Raw genomic sequence first — 10,151 nt, 5'->3', positions numbered from 1 at the left:
CTAATAAATTAAGATTTCTGGGTTTCGTTTATGGAACTAAGTCTTACAATCCAATAGCAGATAGGCAGAAGAAGATGGATGTTTTAGGGAATTTCTAAGTTGACAATACCAATCAAATTGATATTGTTTTATATTTCTTTTATAAAGTCTGTCATTCCGACCGTAAGATAACTTTGTAACCTTTTCTGCCCTGATGGCACTCAGATTTTTATGCTACATCATACAAAAAAGAGACACAAAATCATTTTCTGTCTTGATAGATTTCCACAAATCAGACTTTTCATGCGTCTAACACAAAACATAATCCTCTCAATATAGCACAAATACAATCTTGTCTTTAAACACATAGGTTACATTTTTTTCTGTTAACATGAACAGAAAAGATTTTGAACCGGAGTTATGAAGGGATATAATTTGCAAGAGAAAGTAAGACTTTTGAACATGCCACAAGAAACTCAGACCTGCACATAATTAGCATGGGTTTAAGGAAAAACGCAATGAAAATTTATCATGCAGATCTCTAGAAGTTTCCATTGTGCTATCAAGCCCACATGCCTACTTGCCATAATCCCCATATGTGAAGTAAATTAAGCCCATTCTTCCCCCTCCCTACTTCCAGCCTCTGTACCCATTGCAGAGAAAAAGAAACAACTCAGTTTTAGCCTTTTCTGAAAACATTCCCCTTCCTTATAAAACTCCTCCCAGCAGACACGCAGAGGCACACAGGCGACCAGACTCTCCAGACTTACTCTAATTGCGTTTGCGTGTGTCTGCACTTTTCTTTCTCTGACATGAAGGGAAGAGCTGAGTTATTTCTTCTTTCTGCTTGTAAATGGTACTCTTGAACTTCTGAGTGGATCCGGCGAACTAAAAGAGCAGAAGTGGAAGAATCCAGAGGTGCAAAAATTACTGGAGTTAGGTAAGCCTGATGTGTGGACTGAATGATACTTTGTATAGAGAGTACACTCAGGTTTTTCCCTCACATATTCCTCAGCTAAGGTTAAGATGCTTACATCATTTACACAAACTTATAAGATGTTAAAGTAAATGCATTTTCTGGAGACACATGTTGATGTTTATTAATAAATAACCGAGGGGAAACACTGTACCATTCTATCAACATACAATTTGGATAGTAAAAAGTTTTAATTGTAATTTTAAGTAATAATGTATTTCTGGTTTATTTGTCCTTGAACAAGTTTGATGGGGTTGAAATAAAATCTGTGTTTCCATACTTAAGGCAACCAAAAGAATCATGAGGAAATGCAACTCCAGATGAGAGATGAACTAAGAAAATTTCTTTAGGACACTATTTAATCTTACACAAATACATTAGTTATTCCCTAATGTATTTGCCGTACAGACAAGCAAAGAACATAATCCAACATTAGGCATTTTTATCAGGTGCTAAAACTCATTATCAATATCTTTCCTTTACGAATTTTGTCCTGGTATTCTAAAGGAGAAATTCAAAAATATTTTTACTGAAAACAAAGAAATATGTATGCATGACTTGACCAGACCATGAAGATGTTAAACTTATTATATGTTTACAAGTATATGTAACATTGGTCTTTCTTTAACATTTAAACCCATTCACTCCTATTTGTGTTCAGCAGAAAAAAATAGCAACTCTTTTTTTTTTGGCACCGCCTTGCTACCAGAGCCTTCCTTCTGATGGTGCTGCTGACGTAAATGTATTTTGACAGCTGTAAGACACACCTGGTCAAGCTTTGACAGGACGGGCCACGAAGCTGAATGGCACCCACCCAAAAAAACGCTCAGATTTGCTCCTGAACCCGGACTGAAAGAGGAGGATGTGTGCAGCCAAGAGCATCCACATCTACATTTCAGAGATTAATAAAAAGAGACTCACCAAAAGCATTTCTGCAAATTACAGAATCATTTCATATTGATTCCTCATTTTTAGAAAAGAGATATGTCTATTCAGCTGCATTCAGGGCTTTAAACCAGATTTTCACATACAGTATATGAAACTAACCCTACAAAATTTGTACCAGTGCTTGGTGGACCTGGCAAGAGAGTCCCATTGTCTGCAGTGAATCAAGACCTGTACTGACACATGCTGAAGAGGCGCTCTGCGACAAAAAAATAAAAAAATGCTCCAAAATCAAGATAAAAAACAGAAAAAAAGTTGAAAAATGAACCAAGGCCTTCATTTTTGAAGATATGTCCTGCTAAAATTCTAGAATTTGGCCATAACAACCACTGTGTGATTTGGATGAAGATGCTTACAAACCTGAAAAAAATCATCCTAACTTTAAAGGTAACCAACAAACCTGATTCAGTTACAAAAGCATATTGTGAGAAGCTTGTGAAAGGATCACCAAACAGTTCATATAAAAGTCATTTAATGTAAAAGTCTGCTCTACCAAATATTAAGGGAACTTCTTAACTTCAAAACACTTGGAAAAAATAGCTAAAATGTCTCAAATTGTTTTGATATCTGGCTAAGAGAGCAAACTTTGATACTAAAAGTTGGTGAGAAGAAAAAGGTTTGTATCTTTTTATACAAAGCACACACACATCTGGCTTCAACTGTACAAATCACTTGAACAATGTTAACAATTTTTTCTCATGAACTTTTCTATTTTCATTAGAACCAAATCATTATGACCAATTCTATTTCGGGATTTAAACACTTAAACAGACTTGCACACCGTTGTATTTAAAGATTAAGGTGAAGCATTAAAGGGTTTAACAAAATCATGGCTTTCCCTTTGTTGAAACGCTTTAAGCCAAGAGAAAAGTCAGCCCATAAAAGTCACTTCCCTGTGACGAATCCTTTGCAGTGAAGCCAAGAAAAATGTGACTACATACTGCAGTCCAACACAAGCACAGTTTGTGCCTAACCATCTGCATCTTAACTTTCAAGGCATTTTTCAAAGACAAAGACCACTGTTGCTGCAAGTGTGTGATACACTGAGGAATGCGCAGGGCGTTAGCAAAACAAATTCATGTCTTTTCCAAACAGACAAATTACACTTTTATCTTATTACTTTCAGTCATAAGAAAAGTGTTGTCACTGTGGACCAACAGGGATTTGTGTTAGTGGTGCTGAAACAAGCGTGGTCAAAGTTTGTAGCAATAAAAGGTTTTTGCATCACCACAATTAGGGGACATAAAGTGACAGGTTTCCCATTTAATTTATAAATAATTGTGCCATTTTTCTGTTTGTAGTCGGCTAATTGGTTTTAACACTCAAAGTAACAAAGTATATGCAGACTGAATAAAATAATTGAAGAAGCAGATGTAACACATGCCGTCATCGACTTGGAACACATCTGGAAAACTCATTAAATCTGCTTTTATTTTACGTCAAGTCATCCCAACTGTAACCATACACATCCGCAAAAAAGCATACTATGATATCAGTATGTATACCTCATTGTCCCAAAGTAATCCTATTTGAACATATTTCCACAAAAACCCACTGAAACTTAATTGAAGTTGCCATTTAAACGCAGAGGAAACCCTCTCTGTTGTTTTATGAGTGTCTAGGTGTCTTTCCACACCATGAGTTGCCTTAAAATAAGCACTCTATTTTATTATGTATGTTTCAGCAGATTTCAGAACAAGATGTACTGATAGGTAATAACTAACCAGACTTTCCTCTCAGCTTTGAGGAGTTTAAAAAGGTTTGAGCCAAATCCAAATGTGATCTGACAGCAGAAAGATCTCTGTCATGCAGTTTAGGGTGGATGCCTTTAAATATTTTCCATTTCCAGATGCTGAAGTGAGAAACCTAGATAGCCACATAAGTTAATCAAAAACTATAGTTTGAAAAAAAACCCAGATTGCTTCTTTTTGTATCCAGAAAGACAAAAAAGACTTCCTGACTTCACATTCACAAGAAAGATCCTTAGAAAACCACTGGAAACAACAGAAACTCTACTGTAAGGAGAAGTTTCAGCTTTCACAGCCTTGGCGTGACACGAGTCACCACATAGTCTAGCCACAGAATGTGAAAAGCTTATTACTACTCCACAGCTGAGGCGGCACAGTTTTGTGCAATAACGTTTTATATAAGAATCCACTGAAAGACTCAATTTAACCATTTTACTTCTCACAACAGAAATAGAGACACATGATAACTGCTGATGCATCCATTTACAGTAAAATTTTAATCTTCTGAGGATTCCAAAATACATTTGAGATTTCATACACATATTTTGAAGGGGTTGCATGGTTGTGCAGTTGTTAGAACTGCTGCCTTGCAGGAAAAAGATACTGGTCTTGATTCCAGATCTTTCTGCATGGAGTTTGAATTTTCCGGACATTGCACACGAGAGTTCTCTCTGGGTACTCTGGCTTGTTCCCATAGCCCAAATATATAAGTTAAATGGGCTTAGCAACAAGTGTGTGTTCTTGGTTGTTTGCCCTGTGCCTTTGGGTTACCATGTGATGGACTGACTGCATGTCCAGGATGTATCCATGCCTCTAACGCAGTGACTATTGTAGATAGGCACCAGACTCCATTTGACCATGCAGGTTTAGGCGAGTATAGACAATGAGACTTTATGTTATTGATTAAAATAGTGTGCAGTTGTAAAGAGGGAGGAGAATTGTTGCACACGTGTGTATTTAGTCCGAACCGACGCTGTAGCCTAACCCTCTGCTGCAGTGATAGCCGGAAGGATTTTGTGATATTCCTCTACCAGCTCTGCACATTTAGAGACCTCAAACGAAAAGAAAGAAAAATTGTTTGCGCAGATAAAATTACTTGTATAGTAAACTGAATTTAATTGGTAGATGGATAGATTTACTTACCCGTAGTAAGAGTCTCTAAAGAAAGTCTTTCTATTAAATAGAAGTCACTCAGATAGCAGCAACCTGTATGTAGCAAAATAAGACATACTGTGTATATATTATTTTATAATCTGCATGTGGCATTTAACAAAAGTTCAACCAAAAAAAGGTTGCCTGATAAATTGTACATAGAAAAATATGATTGCTGCTAAAATATGCAGTGTGACATTCAGAGAGTCAGATTTATGAACCTTGTAAGTATTAGAGAAGAATCGCAGCCACATTTACTTCTCAGCTGGTTTGTGGAAAAGAATATAAAGAAGATGAACATTTCTGGAAATATTTCAGTATCATTACGTCTTGAGAAAGTGATTTTGAACAAACATTGCCATTTGCACAGTGCTGAAGATACAAAAAGTAGAACTGAAAACAGGTAAATTGGAGTACGAGCTCTGCTGATGGACCAGATGTGAAGAGTAGAGCGCTTAAAAGTGACAGCTGAAAAAAACAACAAAAACATTAGAGCCAGTGATTGTGAGCAAGTACTCTACTTTATATTTCCAAGATGTTTCCAGCCATAAATTCATTTTATTTACAGAACTTTTCAAAAGTGCCACTACCTCCTTAAAATGAACAAACGTCACACTTGCGTCTCCTCCGCATATTGGATTTTTGTGCAGTTTAGATGGTTGTCCATCTGAAAGTTGCAAAATTAAGCTTTAACAGCATACTTTGAGCCCAAACCATATCCTCTAATTATCTTAAAAAACTTAGAAATCTTCACATCTTTTCATGAAATTCACAATCACTCACCTTTCTCTGCTCAGGCTACCATGTGGCAGTTTTGGATGAAGCTCATCTTGGCCTGGATGTCCTTGGCAACCCCGATATTTGGCCAAAGTGGAGATGGCGATTGGGGTTCAGGCTTTGACATCTTCCCTGGCTTAATGGCCACCAACGACACATTGGAGTCTGTTGGTGACGAGCCTGCGAGGGTGAAAAACAACCATCTCTTAACCCCGTCATCAGCGGCCCCCTCGCTCCAATTTGAACCCCAACCAGATAAGTGCTCTGTCCACTTCAGCACTAAAGTCGCTGCTTCAGCTCAAAAGCTGAAGGCCCGGCGAGAGGAGCTGGACTACCTGAAGACGATTCAACGCGGCAATAAGGCAGTGGTGGAGAACTTGGAACAGTTTGTGGGGGCAGAGCTGGGGGATCAGAAATATGAAGATATGATTAAAGAAAACATCATCAGTATCCAGGAAGACCATAAAGGCTGTAATGAGGATTTAGAGAAAGCTGAAGAAGATTTGAGAAAACAGCTGGAGGGAGATGGCTTCGCTGGGATGGAGAAGTGAGTATTGGTTAAAGTTACAGACTAACAATAAAAAGAGGAGGACATTTAGCATTTCATCAAACATTATTTATTATTTTTACTATAAACATGTATCTGTGCCAAATCTTTGACTATCTTGTTCAGGATAAACCAAACAAAGCATATCAGCACAAAAAATGTGTACCAGTGGAGGTATTGTGCTTTGGACTAATGTAAAAACCCACTGGACCGATGAATCTTGCTTCTGTACACAGACGTTTTTAAGCATTGGATAGACCGTCTGTCTGACAGACAAGACTTTGCCCAAACTGAGGCATCAACGGGACAAAACTGCAGCAGAAAGACTGAAAATTAAAAATATTTAAGGTGTTTGTAAATGGCCTAATTAAAGTTCAGTGCTTAATTAAAAAGAGATGCTGTGGTGGGACTATGAGAGAGCTGATCAAAAGCAGTTGTCTATAAACCTCAATATGCTTAATCAAGATGAGTGTGCAAGAAATTTCTCCCCAAAAATTTGGAAGACTGATAGGTTAAAAATAAAACAATAAATATGTAAGGCCTCAAAATTTATTTCTACAATTAACAGAACCATTTGGTGAGCTTAATTTATCCCACACAGATGATGATATGTCATAGAAAATGACTGACTGTTGTTTGCTTGTGTACCTGATGTTAGATTTGGGTCATTTTTAAAGCCTCTAGAGATATCATAAAATGTAAAACAAGTTGCACTTTTTTTCAACATGGCTATCACTTTCTGAGTCCGTCTTTTCCATTATGAAAACATCAATCATAATTTACCCCCAGGGAAATGAACAGTAGGTCAATAGGCATTCCTTCATTTGCCTTTTCTGTTCTTATCTTTCCTCCTGAAATCTGTTTTCTTTTCTTTTCTTTTTTCAAATTCTGGCGCAGAGTAAGAGAAGAGTCTGTCGTCTTTGAAGAGATGCTTCGTGCTGCAGCGGACATTGCCAGCAGGTTGGAGAGATCATCCCAAACCCTTCATGTTTCATTTACACGGCAGCTGAAAGACATTGCCAGAATCCACCAATAGGAAATTGATGAACAGAGTTTCGAAACTGTTCAGATGTCAGTATCCAGGTGCATAATAATAAATATGTGAATAAAGGCTGGCAAACTGCTGTTATGTGCCAAGGTCTAGAGACCTAAATATTTTCTGTGTTTTTGTTACTGAGATGCAACGATGTCTACCATTAGCAGGAAAGGAAATGCTGAAGAAAATGCTACAAGTTGGGAAATGATGGTTTAAACAAATCACCCCTCATGGGGTAAGTCATAAAAGCTAGACTTGTTAAATATTATCTTTAATTCAGGAATTGTTTATGAAATAAATGGCAACAATCTGTGGAGCAAGTCTACCATTTGTAAAGCTAACTAGAAGAGTCTTTTGGAAAGCCAGCATAACGACTTAATAAACATTTGGAATGAGAAGACTGTTCATAAAATATGTGTTTTCAACATTTAAAAAGTAAACTACACTCACTTAATAGTTTATTAGGTCCAGTTTGCCAAGACCAAATTGGACTCATACCAGTTGAGGAGATTTATGACAGATTGTATTTTCCTGCTGGAAAATCCTGTGATGGTCTGCCGACCTTTCTGTGCATACTTCGACCTCTCGCCCAGTCTACAACTACAGAAACAAAAACCACAAAACTTAAGTGGAACTTTATAATAAATCCAAAAAATATATAACTTGTTTCCTTTTGTTTTACAAGTATGAATCTAGAAAATGTTGCATACATTTGTTGAAGAATGTGCTCTGGTCAGATGAAACCAAAATCAAGCTATTTGACTCTACAAAATGCTATTAGACCACCCAAGGTTTCTTGGTGAAACTTGGTGGTGCCATGTGTCATTTGTGCTGCGAGGATGCTTTCCTTCAGCAGAAGAGGCAAACTGATTAGAGCTGATGGGAATATAATATAGCTAAATACTGGCCAAATTGGAAAGAAAATATGTTAGAGACGGCAAAAGTCTCGAGAGTAAGGATGAATGATTATCTTCAGGATTATTCATCCTCAACATACAGAGCTTCAATGTAATGGTTTTTAGGTCAAAGCGTATTTGTATTTTTTAAATGGTGTAACTCAGATTTACATCTGATTAATCTTTTAAATTGTTTCGCCCCGGAAGAACCAATTATGAAACTGTTTCTCCTGATTCTCAGAAAGAGTATGTTGTCAATGTATGCTTGTTCCAATAAAATCATTTGCCATTATTTAATGATATTACGCAGCTTCTCTGTTCATCCTCACGTTGGGAAACCTTAAACATATCCAAGTATATTTATTCACTTAGTCTGCCCTCTAGCTGCTCTCCACAGAAATATCCCAGTGGAGTTGACCTGAGTGAGCTGATTCTTTGAGTGAAAAACGCTTGAAAGAATTGCGCAAATATTTGACATAAAACTAAAATTTAACACTTTCTAATGTGCTTAGATTTAAATGTGGCTTTTCAGTTGCCTTTACATCTGAGGTTTATCATAGTGAGAAAGAGGGAGAGAGAGAAAAGAGAGAGAGAAATGAGAAGGAAGAGAAATAGGAGGAGAAACTACCGGAGGTGTCCTACCAGATAAAGGCGCGTGTTCCCTACTAGTTGGATCCACTCTCCAGATTAAAATCATTCGAAATAGCAAAAGGATAACAGCGTGGCAACGTGCGTAAAAATGCGCAATGGTTTGGATTTGGCACCTGCGCAAGCCTGGACAACATTTTCCTATAGGCTACTTAAGTTATTAAAATAGCAGATTTAATCCACAACAGAAGCACATTTCAGTGGTGACCGAAGAGACATTTACCAATGCTGAGCGGTGGTACAGTAGTTGGTCGGAGCACTTTCCCACTCTCTCCTCTCACTCTGATGTAGCAGCAGTTGTGCAGTTTTTCTGATATGCCTCCCAGCTGCGAAGATGACACACGCTTCTCTCACGGAAAAGACTCTGACGGATCGTCCCTGCTGCGCTTTCCTCTCTGATCAAGTTGGACTTATTTTTTCTAACAGAGCGCAAAATGATTCACAACCACCTGTTCCTGAAAGGGACGATCGTCGTCTGGACGCTACTTCTGGGTCAGACAGGTAAGCCGGTTTTTTTCCTGTACTGTAACAACTGAGCAGGAATTTAATACACAGACCAGCTGAAAAAATATTTAGGAACCAAAACCTGTGAATTGCAATAATAATCACCAACATTATTTTCCAATTAAAGCCCTTCAGTTATTCTGACGTCCTTCTCTAGACTCAGTAAAAACCAATAAAATAACTGCGTTCTCTTTTAAAATGTTTTTCCTTAAGTATCCCAACCTTGTTTGAATTGTTGAACACGTTTTTACTTCTTAAAACGTAGTAAAGATTTTACAGAACTCGTATGTGCGTTTTATGTTCTTTTATCTCAATCACATCAGGAGGGTTTTTTCTACCTCTAAATCCAACTTGAATTAGCCAGCATGAGATTATTTTCTTGCAATGGTATACAGTAGTAGCTACAAACAGGGATATCCTGGTAGCACTTTCCTTCCCTCACCCCTTGACGCAATATGAAAGCATTTGAGTCTCTGATACTTGTAGGTTTAACTGCACACTTGCACAGCACTTTAATCAAAACCTTCCGAGTTAAGAATGTGTCATGCAGTTCCAAGTCCCCCTCTAAGGTAAAGTGTGTGTGTGGTGTGTGTTATATATGTTTTGTTTTCTTATTTTTATTTTTTTTTTTTTGCACTATTTTGGTTTTGTCAGTTAGATGATCTTAGCTTAGCTATAGTAGCTTAGATAGTGCAGTTGCATTACGAAATTGCAATGTAAGTTGTTTTTATTGGTTTTCTTGTTTTCTTTTTTCAACAGTTGAAGATGTAAATTACGACATTGTTTTGTTTTGTCTTTTTCTGTATGGTCCATTTCAAAATTTGGAGAACCTGCCCTTTCAGGATCCCTGCACCTTTTAGTCACAGCCATATTGTGGCACAGTTGATGTAAAATAAGACAGCAAGTCAACAACAGGGTATGGGAGTTAAGTCCTACACTGCCA

The 10,151-nt window shown here is 37.4% G+C and overlaps 2 protein-coding genes and 1 long non-coding RNA gene across 3 annotated transcripts in view; 2 read left to right on the top strand and 1 right to left on the bottom strand.

Annotated features, from left to right (window-relative positions):
* Positions 1-699: 699 nt before the first annotated feature.
* LOC114158620 (uncharacterized) lies at positions 700-8,356 on the top strand. The gene is made up of 3 exons (XM_028040302.1): positions 700-919; positions 5,598-6,124; positions 7,022-8,356. Exons 2-3 carry the CDS (start codon positions 5,604-5,606, stop codon positions 7,158-7,160), a joined length of 660 nt encoding a protein of 219 aa, XP_027896103.1. The 5' UTR covers positions 700-919; positions 5,598-5,603; the 3' UTR covers positions 7,161-8,356.
* On the bottom strand, positions 2,924-5,725 carry LOC114158621 (uncharacterized). The gene is made up of 3 exons (XR_003598441.1): positions 5,584-5,725; positions 5,391-5,467; positions 2,924-5,268 (listed from the first exon to the last, which is right to left on the bottom strand). It is a non-coding gene; the product is annotated as an uncharacterized LOC114158621 (long non-coding RNA).
* Positions 8,357-8,707: 351 nt separating the features above from the next.
* Positions 8,708-10,151, top strand: part of chrna2b (cholinergic receptor, nicotinic, alpha 2b (neuronal)) — a 10,197-nt gene continuing 8,753 nt past the window's right edge. The window contains exon 1 of the mRNA XM_028040301.1: positions 8,708-9,205. Coding sequence (XP_027896102.1) covers positions 9,139-9,205 — 67 coding nt within the window. The 5' untranslated portion in view covers positions 8,708-9,138. The remainder of the gene's footprint in view (positions 9,206-10,151) is intronic.

The sequence above is a fragment of the Xiphophorus couchianus genome, chromosome 15 (genome assembly GCF_001444195.1).
Source record: "Xiphophorus couchianus chromosome 15, X_couchianus-1.0, whole genome shotgun sequence".
In the NCBI taxonomy this organism is placed as follows: Eukaryota; Metazoa; Chordata; class Actinopteri; order Cyprinodontiformes; family Poeciliidae; genus Xiphophorus; species Xiphophorus couchianus.
The sequence above is the reverse complement of the archived record's forward strand: the minus strand, read 5'-3'. Positions and strand labels throughout refer to the sequence as shown.